Below are 16,506 nucleotides of genomic sequence, written 5' to 3' on the forward strand. Positions count from 1 at the left end.
AACAACCACCATGATGTTGTTTCTGAAAATCTTCTATTACTACAGTCAGAGACATTATCCATTATGTAGCCTATGTAAGTATGTTACTTTGTTTATTAAATTAATTGTTATTTATTTCTATTTATTTACACTATAACGATAAATAATAACAGTGTGTTCATCACTGCCATGAAGTGTAGGTGCAGTCTACAAATGTATGTATCTATAGGTGGAATAGAGTAGCCCATGAGTGTAGAGCTTGATAAATTGCCCATTAAGTAAAAAGAAATTGCAATATTGAAATGCCGGTGATATGTTTGAGGTAGTTTACCATTGCTAAGTTTGTCAACCAGAGAGGACTGACAAGTTAATTTTTGTTTGTAAAATATCAGTACATAATTTGGTCACAATTCTTTAATAACCAAATTTATTGGATCCTTGTCAAACGTGTTTATAGGACTTATGTGTTCATGTTTTGAAAAAAAAAAGCAATTCTGGCTGATGTATCATTATGAAACTTTTTATCAGTGTCAAAAATCCAATATGCGTCAGGCTTTTCTATCAGTTGGTGTGTCTGATGAAGTAAAAAAGAGAAAGTATGATCTCAGAGCTCATGATGAGGATCCACAAAGCACGTGAGCTGGTATGTGAGATGAAAGGGAAACTTCCATCACCTCTCCAACCAGGATCCCTGCATGAGAAAAAACTTTTCTGTTGTTCCACAATCAGGACAGAATTTGCTTTGCTCCTCCTGAAACTTGACAGTCTTTGTGTTATGAGGACTTTAAAATTTTGTCTTGAATAGCTGGTTACTCAGATTGTGATCACTAGTAAGAATGCACATGGACCTGGTTCTCATCCCACCAATGAATCTTTATTGCCATTCCAAATATAAATTATCTTGGTAAACATACCACAAATCCATTCAACTTCCACAATACATTTAAAAAACCCAAAACTTGTGAAAGTAAGGTGTGTGCTGCCACTGCACAGGCAGTTGATCTCCTGATCTGACTGGCTGTTGTTTAATTAGCTAATTAAACTCCTACTTCACTGAAAAGTTCCTTATGTGCTTCAATGTGTGTTGAAGTTTCCGCATCACATCTGTGTAAGTTGCATATTAGACTGAATGATTAGTTGTGATGTCACATATGCCCATAGGTACACACCTCAAAGTCAGATTTAAAGGATAGCTTTTGTTTTTTTTCTAGTCTGTCTCAATAAAATACTGATGTGCCATAATGTACATGGAAATGGGTCTTACTCACAGTAACAAATCCCACTCTCCATACTGGCCCTGAAGCGCAGAACGCCACTACACTGTAATGGTGCAGACACACCAAATCCAGCGACAAAACATGTGGACGCACACAGCATGAGCAGAGAGAAACTTTCCTCCTTCCCTTCACTACTCAACAAGAGGTCAAAGGTCACGGGGGCTTGTACACAGTCTTGTTAAGTGGTCATACAAGCTGATAATCTTTGCAATCACTTGATTAACAATAGCACAGCTGTGATTTGATGTGTAGAGAAATTTATTTACAGAACAATATAACTCATGGTCAGATGGATCTTCATCAATGCGCTGCTTCCTCCTCCTCCTCATCAGAGAATTGCATTTGGTAACGAGGGGCAGCGTACTCGGCCATGTCGGGGAATCCGTGCACCACGCAGCAGCTCAGAGCACTGCGAGAGATCTCCATGTCACGGACAGCAGACCACTCACCAGCTTCAACATCGTAGCACTCAACGTCAAAGGTGGTGGTGAAGCCGTTGAAGCCCCCAACCACGAAGAGGCGGTCGTCGATCACTGCGATGCCAAAGTTACTGCGTGTGCCCAGCATGGAGGGCACAGAGTGCCAGGTGTTGGTGTGAGGGTTGTAGGCCTCAGCAGTGCGCAGACGGCTGGTTCCATTGAAACCACCAACCTTATACATAAAAGATGAAATGTGAAGACGAGACTGCTTCTACTATTTTTCTGTCTGTTTGTGTTTTATACTCCACACCTTGAGACAAAGGGCACCTGACCTCAACGTGTGCCTGAGTTTCAATAGATTAAGTGATCTACTCTGTAGGGCAAAGCGTAGGAGGCAACTGATAATATTTTTGAGTAAAACTGTTGATATTTTCTGGCAATATGTTTTTAAATGTGACAACTTTTCTACCAGAATATTACAAGAATTTTCTGTTTTGCACAAGATTTTATTCAAAGCACCGAGTCTCACAAGAGACAACATGTAGACGATAAGATACTGAAACTGTCGATTGAAACTCAGACAAAAAAAGGTCTTATGAGGTTTTAAAGACACACTGCATCTATTCTGTTCATTACTGTATTTAGAGCTGCTACTAACAATTATTCTCATTATTTATTAGTCTGCTTATTATTTTTTTAATTCATCATTTGGTCTATAAAATAGTGAATAACATTTCAGAAGCTGGAAAAGTGAATATTCATAATTTTTGCTTAAACAATAATGACTTGAATTTACAGTAGTCCTATTTGAAACTCTGCTAAGTACATCTTCAGTGCCTCTGTGTTAGAGTGTTCAGTTTGCTTACTGCAAAGACTCGGTCTCCGTAGGTGATGACCCCAATTCCACTACGTCTGCTGCCCATGGAGGAGATGACTGTCCACTCGTCGGTCTCTGGGTTGTAACATTCAGCTGTGGACAGGCACTCGTTCCCATTGAAGCCACCACAAATGTACACCTGAAGTGAATTAAAGAGGTAATAAGTAAACTTTTGTAGACTTCAACTGAAGACATGTACTATAAAACATTAACTTGGTATCTGGTAAAATCTGTTTTCTACTGTAAACACCATTGATAGACTTTTTAAAGGAAACATCTCGTGAACTGGTAATACTGCATTTTGAAATGCTTATTACACTGAGGGATAATGCTGCTTGGGCATTTGTTTTGTAATGACAGTCATTTGCTGGTTGCTCCATCTACCATTTAAATAATCTAGTTAAATTTGTCCACGTCAACGTCCTGTGTTTCTTTAGAGATGTGCAACCTCTGTGCTCTCGCTGCCCCAGCATAGAGTTGTTATTCTCAGCTGCTCACCTTGTTGTGGAGGGTTGTGCAACTGGCGTCACTCCTCTTCTCGTGCATGGGTGCAATTACAGTCCACTGGTTGGTGTTGGGCTGATAGCGCTCAGCAGTTTCGAGTCGATCATGTCCATCAAAACCTCCCATGGCGTAGATGCACCCATCCATCACAGTAACGCTGACATAGCAGCGGCTGGAATGCATCGGAGCCACCTCCTGCCAGGTTTGCATGCTCAGATCGAACTTGTGCACATTGCTGAACTGTTCGACACTGTCAAAGCCGCCGACACAGTAAACTGATCCATTGAGGAAAGCAGCACCATGGTAGGCCCTTGGACCCTCCTCATTGTTAGTTACATTGACCCAGCGGTCAGCACGGACATCATACGCCTCAATGCCATTGGTGGGATTGCCACCACTCCAGCCTCCAATGGCCAACAGGATGGCAGGAGGCAGACGTGGACGGGCCAAAGGGTTAAAGAAAACAGAGTCAGAGAAAATTTTTGTTCTGAGGTCGAGCATGGCCTGCATGGTCTTGAGGAGAATCGGTCGACACTCTTCACTCGCCTTCACCACTTCGTTGTTGCTCACATTGTCTGTGATATATGTTGGACTCATTAAAGCCAGCCTGACCTGAACAGAGACATGAAGGAAGAAGTTGAAATTAGATTGTGTAAAACAGAACCTGACTGATACATCAGCATCACTCATATTACCAGCTGATCTTATCTTGAAGTATTGTATCAGCATATACACTGGCCTTTAAAGGTGCAGTGTATATAATTTAGTGGCATCTTGCGGAACGGACTTGGCAGAAATGGAATATAACATTCATAAATACTTTGTAATTAGTGTATAATCACCTGAAAATAAGTATCCATTGTATTTTCATTAGCTTAGAGTGAGTCCTTTATATCTACATAGGGAGTGGGTCCTCTTCCACAGAGCCTGCCTTGTTGCACCGCCATGTTTCTACAGTAGCCCAGAACGGACAAACCAAACACTGGCTCTAAAGAGGGCCTTTCGCATTGGGGAGGGGTATTTAGTTGGCAATCTGTGACCTCACCACTAGATGCCACTACACACTGGTCCTTTAAGAGACCTCTGGCGCTCTCAAACTTCAAAAGAAGTTTGATAAATAGTTTTTATCCTTAAGTTTGTGAGCAGGAGTGAAAGGGAAGGATTGTTATTTTTATCTTTCACTTAAATCCAAATTTTTACTTTTAGTAGTTTGATAAATAAGGGCACGTGAATGTGATCACACTTGGAAGTGTAAATGTATATTTATGTCTTGTGTATCTGAATGTATCTATGTTTCATGTTAGCAGACACCATCCTACGATATGTACATATGATTTTATATATGAAGATGTTAGTATTTATCTTATTTAGCAAGGGATTGTGAGCAAAGCCCCATTGGGGAAAGATACCCCCAAGATTTAAGACATCTAAAAATCCTCTGCTTGGAATAATAATTAGTGTCTGACATGGTTTTTCAATAAAAAAAGTTCATAACATTGCTAAAAATCCTTAAAATTATGTTCAAATTACATGAAAAAATCCACAATCTATGCATATGCAAAGATTTTTCATTTCAAAAGTTTAACTGCTGGATACAAGATGTCTCCTACTTCACTGTAAAACCTATTCTCAGTGTATTTAAGCTGGAGGCTTCAAGTTTCCATATTGTGTAAACTGCATACTGGACCACGCTCTGAGCTGCTTGTGATGTCACAAACACTCGCAGGCCTACCCCTTCAAATCAGATTTTCAATTACCACAGAAAAACTTTCGACTTTGAGCAGACAAATGTAAAAACAGTCTTGTGGCGTCAAATTCTGCACTTACATCATTCTGAACGGTGAAGCTCAAACATCCACGTTAAGTAACAATAAGCAAAATACATTTTTAACTGGAGGGGGTATTTAAACAAAAAACATTAGAGTAAAAAAGAGAAATAGGGGCCCTGGTCTCAGTTTTGAGTTTGTCCTCTCATCCAAACATCCGGCCTTGATTTAATATCACGTGTTCTCAGACTTTTCTAAGGTAGTCTTGAGTACAGTCCTGATAATTTGTTCATGAGCACACCATTAGCTGGATGTAAAAAATGCAAATCCAAAGTAAATGTAGTTGTGGTTGAGAAATTATTCATCCTTCACTTACATTAGACAAAAGCAGAGAGATGTAATCTGTGCGTTCTTCAGGCGCATATGCAATCCAGTGGAGGATAGCCTCAAACACCATCTTCTCCTGCTTTACATTGAGCAGGTCATTCTCAATGATTTTAACAAGTTCCTCCACAGAGAGCTGCAGGAAGTCTTCTGAGGTGGAAACAACCTCCTCAAAGTGATATAGTGTGAAGAGGAAGGCCTTGTGTTTCATTTCGGGGTAGTAATAGACGTCTGTGAACCACCAGATGCCGATGCAGTTCTCTGGGGTCAGATGCTCCTCCAGAAAGTCACAGCATGCCTGTGTGATGCCCGTTACATTGAACCGATCTGCTGCTATAAAAAGTTCTTGTACATTCTCGTTGGTCACAGAAACAGAGTTGTTGTAGGCAAACTCGATGATGATCTTCATCATGTCAGGCGTCACATTGTGAATTTCAAAAACCCGACTGTTCGGACTCGACCAGTGAGTGAAGAGAGCTCTGTGGGTCAGAAACAAGACAAAAACAAGGGACTGAAAATATCAGCACTTTTTACAGTTACACTTCACAAAATAATAACATAAATATACATATCATTATTCTCATTATAAATTCTGCAGAATCTCTGTGATAGCCAACTCACCTGAAGTACGAACTGCAATTACAGAGGATGATTTTGTGCGCTTGAAATTCTTCGTTGTCCACTCTGATCAATGCATCGCAAAGCTGTTGTTCCAGACGGAGCTCATTATACACCGAGCTGATCTCACTCATCTTTGCTTTTTAGTTTGACAACTTGTACTCTTTGTATTTGTATTTTGTGTTTCTCAGTGAGTTTCTCTTGTTGTGTGAGACTTGTGCTCTCTCAGAACACAGATCATGACGGACTTCTAGAACGGATCGTCATTGTGTCATAAACAGCAACATCACAATGACTTATTCTCTTGTTATGACTGTTTTCACAAAATAGTAATTAAAAAATACATTCATAAGGCTGCGAAAGTGCTGTGACACGATGTGGAAAAGGTTTAACGTTTCAGAACTAATCACAAAAAAAATCCAAAAGCATCAAGACGTCCCTGAAAGGTTTTGCTTAGGAAACCACATACCAAATATTAAATGAGCAGAGTCCATTGCCCTGGACGAAGCCTTTAATTAGTTGAATTTAAAGAATACGTTCACAATTTTTCAAGACTGTCTTAAAACAGTCGTCGGGTGTCCATATGAACACTGAAAGCGGTTTTCCTCGCTGTAATCATTCCTCCTTTTCATAAAAGATCCCCTTCAAATGTGCTTTTAATGTAAGTGATGGTGGACAAAATCCACAAGCCTCATTTTGTGTAAAAGTGTATTTCAAAGTTAAGCTAATACAAAGCTAATATAAGACTTCAGCCAACCAAATTAATCAAATAAGGTGGATATCTTCCAAGTTAATGTGTTTTTATTAGAAGATTCCTGCTGTGTTTCCCTGTAAAGCTGCAGTGGGAGGATACTAATGAAAAGGCTGAAACTAAGATATCCACTTGCCATTACTAATTTGGATGGCTGAAGCATCATATTAGCCTCGGATAAACTTTGACATACATTTTTTACACAGAATGAGGACTGTAGATATTCCCATCATTCACAGTGAAAGCTGAATATGAAGGGATCTTACAATGGGCCAGTATGAACAGGAGAAATGATTACAGCAAGCAAAAGCTCTTTAAATGTTCATTTGGGTACCTCGGGACAGCTTAAACTTGGAAAATTGTGAACATAGCCTTTAATGTCAAGTTTGGAGGTTAAATTGAGAATAGACATACAGTACTGTGCAAAGGTTTTGGTGCTAAGAGTAAAGTGAGGATGCTCACAAAAATAATGCTATAAATTGTTTTTCTTTATCAATTAAATTCATACAAAGTTCAGTAAAGAGAAAAAACCTTAATCAAATCAAAATTTGCTGGGACCAAGCTTTTCCTTTCAAATAGTGCCCGTTCTCAGTGTACCTGCACACAGTTTTTCAAGATACTTGGCAGGTGGGTTGTTCCAAGCATTTTGGAGAATTTGCCACAGTTCTTCTGTGGATTTAAGCCGTCTCATTTCTTCTTTCTCTTCATGTTAATCCCAGACTGACTCCATGATGTTGAGATTAGGGCTCTGTGGGGGCCATACCATCTGTTGCAGGACTCCTTGTTCTTCTTGTCACTGAAAATAGTTCTTCATGTCTCTGGCTGTATGTTTGGGGGTTGTTGCCATGCTGCAGAATGAATTTGGAACCGTTCAGACACCTCTCTGATGGTATTGTGTTATGGATATGAATATAAACCTCTAAAGTGCCTTGAACTTTTACACAGCACTGTATATTAAGGCAACACCGCCACCTTGTTAAGTAGCCTGAGCAACACAGGCCTTAGTATAGTCTTGTATCGTATATGACCTGAATCGTTCTATTTTCAGTCAAAAAACCTACAAGCAACACATTTAACAGTGGGGGTTTCTGTTGTGTGTGTGTGTGTGTGTTCTATAAGTTTATTTATCTTGCAATGACTTAATACGAGAGCACAGATTTGTTCAAATGGTTCCAGTTTATTGGCATCCACTGAATCACTTTCATTACAGAAAACACTACCCCTACTGGTAGAGTCCTGCTAGTACAGTACGATTCTGCAGAGAGAAACGCCGTACCGTACCACACAGCAAGTAGGTAAGAAAATATCTAACTAATATCTAACATGTGAAGCACACCTGGGTCAAAATGTTGCTGAAATCCTTCCTGGTGTACAACGGTTGTATTGGACATATTTTGTATGCATTGTTAAGTTTACCACTGAATTACATTTGAATCGAAACTGCACCAAATAACGGATCACGATTTCTACACTCTGTTCTTTTTCTTTATAATGTAACATCCAAACCAACAGAAACTTTCTCTGATATTAGGGGTCAAAAACAGGCCCGAATACCTATTATGGGTCCCTGTCAGTGACTGTAATGAAAACATTTACATCCTTTGGTTTAACAAACACTGCTGAAGTTGCTGCGATTCACATTTTAACCTGTTGTTTGAAACATTTTTTTGGTCACAGTCGGCCAGGAGACACCAAACAATCAAGAGTTTTCTGAAAGGATTTGCAGCAGCATTTCTCGCCTGAGCCTGTTGCATCAGCAGGAAGTTACAGCTACTGTAACACCGTCTGCTCTTAAACTGTAGAAAACACTCATCTCACCAGCAGCAGGAGCTGCGATCGGCTTCTGAAAGCTTTAATAAAATGAGTAGTTTGTCTAGGTAAACATCTGTGACCTTTTATCATCAAACATAATCGATGAAGATTTCTCTCTGTATACAAATAACTGAAAATCAAATACAAGCTAAACAAATGGTCCATGTTATTCTGGCCTTCACAGATGATGTTCACAAAATCATCACAAACTTGTACCTAAACTTATTTGGGGAACAACTCTCTCTTCCTGACCTTAATATCTAAATTTAAAAATAAAAATACTTGAGAAAGGGACTGCAGTGGTGAATCTGCTGTTATTTCTTTTAGTAAAATATTTAATCGTTGGATGTCTACACACAAGTAGGGCTGAGCAATATGTATTCATTATTATTTATCATTTTAATCATGCCAGGGGGGGTTTAACATTGTAGATCATTTATACACAATTTTCTTAAAAACTTGAGAATGCAGCTGAGAATAAATGACAGCTCCAGTCCATTTCACATTACCATCTAATGAAATGAATGTGATATATATAACTATATCAGAGAAAGGTCTTCTTCTGACCTATTTATCTTTACACTTCTTGACATCCATATTGCCCAACCCTACACACACTAAAACCTTAAGATATTTAACACTTTTCTTCTGTTTTATCTCCTTTGTTGCCCTCTCAGAACATATATTTTTGAGTTTTGGGGTTTCATAATTTTTTCAAACAAGTAAGCCACAAGTAAGGCCAGACAGTTTCTTGAAAAGCAAACTTTGTTTTTTTTCAAACTACCAGTATTTGTTCTCAAAACCTTGTCTAGTACACACTTGTGAACATAATTAGCCTTATCCTATTTCAAGCATAAACGTCCAAATTAAAGCATGAAAACAAACAAGCTTAGACGTACGGGTGCTTTATAAATGAGAATGAACAAATGCTAAACGGGGTGTGAAAACAAAGGCTTGTGGAACACAAATCCTGTTTAATCACCATCTTGTCAAGTGTTACTAAAATGAGTGTGTTATGTCACAGCTGTCGACCAATGAGCAACTCATCATGAAACAACCACGAAACAACGTACACTGAACCCGATCTGAACTGTATACCTACATCATATACACCTACATGTATCAAATCAACAACTGAAGGCCGACTGAAACTAATGAATGATACATTCTCTTCACAGTGTAGTCACAACCAATCTGAGAATTGGGAGAGCAAACCTTTGCTCGCTGCATTCAAAATATACCACACAGAAAGACACATGACACGTCCTGACAACCAACATTTCTGTCTGTCTAAACTTTGTCTCTTTAACCCCGCCACCTCCTCCTAAATCACTGACATTTCCAGCGTAAAAAAAAAAAAATTAAAACTAAAAGGAAACTAACTCGTTCCAAGCTGGTGGAGTGGAATCCTTGACGGTCGAGCGGGAAAAATTCAGGCTGACAGAGTCTCTGTTCTCTGTAGAGCGTTTCACCAAACCTTCCTTCTAATGTCCCTTCCCCCCTCTTGTCCTGCAGGTTTGGAGTTAGCAGGTGTGCTGGCTACTCTGCTGGGGAGAGGTTTGACCACGTGTGCCTCCTTGCTGGGAATATTTTGTGAATCAAACATGGGGCTGGGTTTGGGTAGGGCGGGGCACGGGGGAGTAGTTTGTCCGAGCAAAGACCTCTCAGTCGGTGGAGAAGAGGTCTCCGGCCGAGGGGAGCGGGGCCAGACCCCCGGTCACGTTGGGCAGGAGGGAGAGGTCAGGGAGACTCTGGATGTGCGACTTGAGCTCTTTCCTCACCTGGGTCACCCTCGCTAGTTTCTGTTTATATTCCTGCAGAGAAGAATCAAGAAAACACAGCACAGTATGAGCTGAGAGAATATTACTCACTCGTGAATAACAGTTATCACAAGGTTGTAAACTGGCTTAAGACTAAAACTACAAAAATAGTGAATATGTTACTATGGGAAAACTTAAAATCAGGTTGGCTGTTCAACTTTCTTTCCATTGTTTCCTTGTCCTCCATGCTAAAGCTAGCTCAGCCAAGCTGCAGTCTGAGCCAAAATAGTTACAATAAGGCAAAAGCTGTTGGATTTATGGTTTATAATGACAAGTGTTGAGAAATTGTGATGTGTGTTTAAGTACAAGCTGTGAACTGTACTTTCCATTGTGCATCATGTACTATAGATCTCAACTGGGATCATCACATGGACAGTTAATTAAAAACATTTGAAGTGCCTTTTCTGGATGTGAAGATGTTCTCTTATCTGATTTAACACTTATCAATAAATGATTGAAAACACTCAGATCTCTAGTGTGTTGTCAATAAGCTGTTGACTGTTGTGTTTGTGCATGCGCCGCCTTGCCTCTAGTTTCTTCTCTCTCTCCGTGAGCGCCTCCTTCTGGCTGCTGATGTATTCAGTCAGCATGCGAGCCAGCTGCCTCCGGTCCTCCAACTCTGCGGCCAGTCGACCGTTGTACTCCGCCAGCAGCAAACAGGCTTCATCCACCGTCTTCGACAGCTTGTCTGCTGCCTCTTTGTCTAGATTGGGACCAAAGTGGGTAATAACGGTTACGGAATGACGTTTCTTTGAAGAGGTTATTATTGTACAAAGCAGTAAACTTAAGACATGTTATCTCTTTGAAAAACTTTTTTTTAAAACTTTTTTACTTTCACTAAAATCCTTTATTCTACTGTAATTGTGCCTTGATTTAATATATTTTGTTTTATGTTAAAAGGAGCATATTTTTGTATCATGTACAGTTATTGCTGTAAAGTGATTGCTAGTAACACCTGATTTTAACAACTGGTAGTTTAGGCAACACCTGTAACTTAACTTCATACCTCCTGTATAACTGTTTACATTTTACTTTCAACATTATTGCATTTGCTTTATATTTGTTTCCTCAGCTAAATTACTTTTGTTCTTGTCACAACATCTTTCATCTCATTGTAAATCCATCAGACAAACTTCAACATAAACCCTGGAAAATTCAACAGACAGTCCCACTATGATACAGAAACCAAGACAGCTATGAGGAATTTTCAATTACAACGAATACATTTCAGAAGCATGTTTCAAAAATGAGGAAAAAATGAAAATAGTGCAAATCCATGCTAAAAAAAATCTAAAAGACATTCCAAGTGAAGTAATTTCTGATCGAGCTGAGCTGTAAAGTCGTACCAGTGATTTTCTCCAGCAGAGATACATCCTGGACTTCCTGCGGCAGCGAGGCGATCTTCTGACGAACAGCAGCGTCACCCGATGCAGCGTTCTCCAAGTCCTGCAGGGCCTTCACCAGCTCTTCTGTCTGAACGTGTGTTTAAAGGGAATAGAGGGAGCAAGTTAAAAGGAGAAGCCATGTCACAGAGTAAACAAAGTAAAGTGGAGGAATATAAAAGAGGTACAAAGGTGAGAAACGAGAGCAGGAAGAAGAGAGACAGCAGTGCAAGAAGAAAAAAAAAAATGCAAGAGAAACAAGCATCATCTTTACATTAACTAGGAGTGATTTTATTCCTGCATTTTCTGCTGTTGAAGCAAAGTGTTGGCCTCCTACCAGCTGAGTTGCGGTGGCATCTGTGTTGCGAGGGGAGTTGTGGCTCCTGTAGTCGTCATCCTCATCGTCTTCATCTTCCTGGATCTTCTGATAGCTTCGTTTGACAGCCTTCTTCTCTTCTTCAGAATTAAGTTTAGAACCACAGAACAGTAAAACACTCATGTGAAACCAAATGAAGTAGTTAATTATCTCTGACAGGCGTAATATTAGCCTCATACTTTTTGTGCACATTTATGACCGTGTGCTCAAAGATTTCTCGTGGTTGCAACGATTCACAATTTTTTTAAAACGTATTTTATAACGTGATTCCTTATGAGCCTACAGTAACCTGACATCCATAGAAGAGTTTGGTCTCATCTTGAACCAGAGCATCTGCAGATTAATTTCATACCCGATACGTTATGATCCACTCAAGTTGACATGATACAAGATGAATAAATCCCTGTTTTTGTTAACTTTGCTGTCATCTTGACTGTAAGGGAGCTGAGAGGGACAACTGGATGAGATTCAACTATTATTTGTTTAGGAGGGGAGAACGAGGGGTTTTATTTTGTGTGGTGTGTTCCAACAAAAAGTTATAAATAAATAACGATGTTTAAATTGAGAAGTTTGGACTCATCGTCCAATTTATTGTTTCCTTATTAAGCTCATACAGTCAGGTGAAGCCAGGACGCTCGGTTACATTACCATTACACTATTCTATGCATCTTAAAGAAATCTGAGACTTTGCATACATCTATATAAGAAAACTTACACTATACTATACAAAATAAACTAGTTGTAGTTTGATGTATTTAATTTGCTAAAGATAAGCAGCTCTATAGTTTCCTTGCAGTGTGCTTAATAAGGACCAATAACGACTGCAGACAGCTTTGACTTGTGATTGGTTAAAATGTTTAGTTTTTTCCACCATGTTTCATTTTTGTATTTGAAGAAGAAAGTTTTTCAGTAAACAGTTGAAACCTGGACTACAGAGGTTTATTGAAGCATGTGTCAACCATCTGCTTTCACTCGCTTAAATGGGTATTTTCAAGAAATAGACGGAGCCACACTTATACCACCAGTGATACTAAGTCTTGTTTTAACTATCAATACTAGCATCAATAGAAGCTTCTCTCTCACATTAGATCACATTCACATGAACAGACTTGTTTAGTGCCACATTTTCTGCTTCTCTGCTGCTGTTGTGTGTTTGCACGCAGAAAGCGCCTCATTATTTCAAAACATTCACGAAATAAGCGTTATTTGACAGAATATGTGCCATGTTTTAACATGCATGTGATTAAGTAACTAACAGTGAATTGTAATAAGAAATGTTTAATGTTTGGCAGAAATTCTGTGGTAATTAAAATATATTCAGAAGTAGCCTATTGATGATGCATTCACCTCATAAATCAGGATACACTGCTCTCCCCTACATATTACTCTTTATACTTATGTGTAGGTGTTACAAAGAGATCATCTAACCTGAAGGTCTGGGGCTGTTGGAGTCTTCGATGGCCAGCTTGAGTTGCTGAATGAAGTCGCCTCTGTAGAGACTCCTCTCCTTCCAGATGTTCAGCAGTCTCTCCATGTGCTTTTTACAGTTCTCATCTGCATCACTGCAGGCAGGAAAGAGGACAGAAGAGTCCAGTAGAAGAACAGCGAGGAGTAAAGAACAGTTCAGCAGAAAAAATGATTAAATACATTTCTCAACACAGCTTATATAAACTATATTTGAACCAGTTGAATGAAACATCTGTTAATTACCCCATTATCTCTTGTATATTTTTCACTGTTAATATTCTTGACATAAAAGGCTTTACTTGGAGCTGAAAAAGTCGGCCCCGTTTTAGTTCGAGAAAACTATAAACGCTAAGTCAACATGTGTTTTGGTGGTCCAGCTTTGATAGAAAGATAGAAAACCGGAAATGAAAAAGGAAGAAATACGACAAACTTCAGCTGTTAGAGACAGTTTATATCAAGAACTATATTTAAATAATGAACTTCCCAAAAACCTTCAGGCTGTGAGTGTTCTACCTATCTACACACACACACACACACACACACACACACACACACACACACACACACACACACACACACACACACACACACACACACACACACACACACACACACAGAGCGTCTGAAAGCATACAGTGGTCAGGTCACATCTACCTGGCAACATGAGAGCAGGCGTCGACGAGAACAGACTCAAAGTCTTTGGTGAACTCTGGTCCTTTCTTCTTGCTGTTCTGGATGACATCGTTGGCCAGATAGAGAAACGTCAGCTTCCTGGTGCTTTTAGCTGGAGGACATATGAATGTGATATTTCAAGATTAACAGAAAAAGATCAGCTCTCACACTAACACCTTCTAAATTATTTTGCAATTAAATGTAATTTACTCTGTTATAAACATACGTGTCTACTTCAGTAACTTATTTCCCAGTAAGGTTCGTCTTTGTAGCCACAGAAACAGTGGACTGATTTTTAGAAGAACTCATGTCTCTTTACTTAAAAAGCAGCAGGTTTTCCAGGTGTCCTGCATTCTGGACTATCCTGGTTCAAAACCTCTCAAACATCTTGGATTTGTTCAGTGATTCAAATAGAACAAAGTTTAATAAAATGGTGATTCAGTCTGAAGGGTTATTTTGGTCTGTTCTGTGCTTCCGGCTGTGGTCTCTCTGCGTCTTGTTCAACAGATTTCACCCTGTGTGAATGTTGAATGTCAGAACAAAATGGTGAGTCTAAAAATAAGCCGCAGCTCTTTGATTCTGACGGACATAAAAACCTTTTACTGCTGATGTGTTAGATAACGTCTATTAAACGCCACTGCAGCTTGTGGAGAACTACAATATGACAACATGATGTCTAGGTACGTTTAATTATCTGCAGGAAGAAGAACAAACCAGCAACGGGACACATCATCTGTCTTTACTATGTTTTCATGGTGCGTTTCCTTACTCCATACGGAATAGTTTCAGTCATAATAGTTTTGCATCCTCATTTTCTTTTTAATCATGTAAAAAATACCAAATATTTGCTGATCACAGCTTCTCACATGTTGAGATCTGATTGCTTGATTTTCTCAATTTCAAGTCCTTGTAAACTGAAAACTTTTTGCGGGTTAATGGAAAGATAAAATTATCAATTTGAGGACTTTATTCTAAACTCTTCTAACTCATGAAATTGTGCATTTCTGGCCATCTGAATTAGTGCTGGGTAACATAGATATTATATCGATATCATGATATGAGACCAGATATCGTCTTAGATTCTGGATATCGTAATATCGTAATATGACGTAAGTGTCAGGTGATGTACTTTTCTGAACTTGCCAGACTGTTCCAGCTGTTCTACTATTTGTCTTTACCCACTTAGTCATTATATCCACATTACTAATGATTATTTATCAAAAATCTCATTGTGTAAATATTTTGTGAAAGTACCAACAGTCATCCCTACCATACTGTCACCATATCAATATCGATAGAGGTATTTGGTCAAAAGTATAATGATATTTTGTCCATATCGCCCAGTCCTAATCTGAAAAGCCTGTCTTATCACATTCAGGTTAGAAAACAGCATCTTGAATCAGAGACAACATCAGTAACTCTGTTGTCCTCTAAATGTCATATTGTTGACTCTCTTCTCATCTCTGTAGTTTTAACGTTATCAGTATCGTGTTTTACTACGCAAACATTGCAACATATATGTGTGTACTTTGCAGGAACAGTCTTACAATACCTTTCTTCAGCTCTCTGTGCCACACTTTGACGATGAGGCCGGAGTGTTTGCGGTGGTGGATGATCCACAGAGACAGAGTCTGGACGCTCTGCTGAGAGCTGCTCAGCTCCGACAGCTTCTTCTCCAGGGCGGACTCAGAGAAAGACGACATGTCTGTGTATGTGTCTGTGTGTGTATATGTGTGTTTCTGACCTGCTCCAAAGCGACTGAGCTTCGAGCTAGAGTGAAGAAACTCGCACTGTCATCAAAACTGAAGTTGTGTCGCTAACTTACAGACATGCTCCTCCTCACCTACTGCTTCTACCGTCGTGTTGGCTCTTCACAAGCCCGAGATTATTGACCTAAATATCCTGAGTAACTCACAAACCTGCAGGCTGTGCGCTCCGTTTATCAGCAGCTACTCCTTTACTGTCTCAAGTGTTTGTTTACAGCCGCAGCTAACGTTAGCCAGCCGAGCTAAGCAGCCATCTGCAGCCTGCAGCTGCGAGCTAACCTTCGCTTCAACCCGAGTTTAAATAAACAAAGCTTCGCTAATATTCGTGCAGAATGAGGATTCACTGCGCCAACAGGTCCAACAAAACTGCTAAAGAGTGACGGCGGAAGAAACTCACAGTTTGTCTTTGCTTTGCCTGAACTAATCACGTTTATGTTTTTCGAAAAAATGGCAGCTTGCACTTTCACCTCATCTCGACATGTGCGTCGCACTGTAGTGACGTAGCAGAGTCCGGCGTTACACCGTATTTAGTGACCCATCAGATTCTGTGACCTGCAGTTTTGGAAGAAGTACCCAGATCCTCAATACCACAATGTAAAAATACTTCATTACAAGTAAAAATACTGCATTTAAAAT

The 16,506-nt window shown here is 39.5% G+C and overlaps 2 protein-coding genes across 2 annotated transcripts; both read right to left on the reverse strand.

Moving 5' to 3' along the window:
* Window positions 1-740: 740 nt before the first annotated feature.
* On the reverse strand, window positions 741-6,360 carry LOC122982590 (kelch-like protein 10). Its single transcript, XM_044351992.1, has 5 exons — window positions 5,828-6,360; window positions 5,199-5,685; window positions 3,051-3,668; window positions 2,542-2,691; window positions 741-1,907 (listed from the first exon to the last, which is right to left on the reverse strand). The coding sequence occupies exons 1-5, from the start codon at window positions 5,956-5,958 to the stop codon at window positions 1,557-1,559; spliced, it is 1,737 nt and encodes a 578-aa protein (XP_044207927.1). The 5' UTR covers window positions 5,959-6,360; the 3' UTR covers window positions 741-1,556.
* A 1,372-nt stretch (window positions 6,361-7,732) lies between these two features.
* On the reverse strand, window positions 7,733-16,374 carry rprd1b (regulation of nuclear pre-mRNA domain containing 1B). The gene is made up of 7 exons (XM_044352027.1): window positions 15,657-16,374; window positions 14,087-14,216; window positions 13,394-13,527; window positions 11,927-12,045; window positions 11,554-11,680; window positions 10,735-10,910; window positions 7,733-10,201 (listed from the first exon to the last, which is right to left on the reverse strand). The coding sequence occupies exons 1-7, from the start codon at window positions 15,805-15,807 to the stop codon at window positions 10,052-10,054; spliced, it is 987 nt and encodes a 328-aa protein (XP_044207962.1). The 5' UTR covers window positions 15,808-16,374; the 3' UTR covers window positions 7,733-10,051.
* Between the last annotated feature and the right edge of the window lie 132 nt (window positions 16,375-16,506).

Source organism: Thunnus albacares, chromosome 5 (assembly GCF_914725855.1).
Source record: "Thunnus albacares chromosome 5, fThuAlb1.1, whole genome shotgun sequence".
Lineage (NCBI taxonomy): Eukaryota > Metazoa > Chordata > Actinopteri > Scombriformes > Scombridae > Thunnus > Thunnus albacares.

Bases quoted from the DNA above. Each gene is read 5' to 3' on its own strand.
- rprd1b (XM_044352027.1), bottom strand. From the start codon at position 15,807: ATGTCGTCTTTCTCTGAGTCCGCCCTGGAGAAGAAGCTGTCGGAGCTG. The intron at 13,528-14,086 runs GTAGATGTGACC...TCCTGCCTGCAG, and splicing joins GCCTGCTCTCATGTTGCCAG to TGATGCAGATGAGAACTGTA. The intron at 10,202-10,734 runs GCAAGGCGGCGC...TCTTCTCTGCAG, and splicing joins AGAGAGAGAAGAAACTAGAG to GAATATAAACAGAAACTAGC.
- LOC122982590 (XM_044351992.1), bottom strand. From the start codon at position 5,958: ATGAGTGAGATCAGCTCGGTGTATAATGAGCTCCGTCTGGAACAACAG. The intron at 3,669-5,198 runs GTAAGTGAAGGA...GTCTCTGTTCAG, and splicing joins TCTCTCTGCTTTTGTCTAAT to GTCAGGCTGGCTTTAATGAG. The intron at 2,692-3,050 runs GTGAGCAGCTGA...AATTCACTTCAG, and splicing joins GCACAACCCTCCACAACAAG to GTGTACATTTGTGGTGGCTT.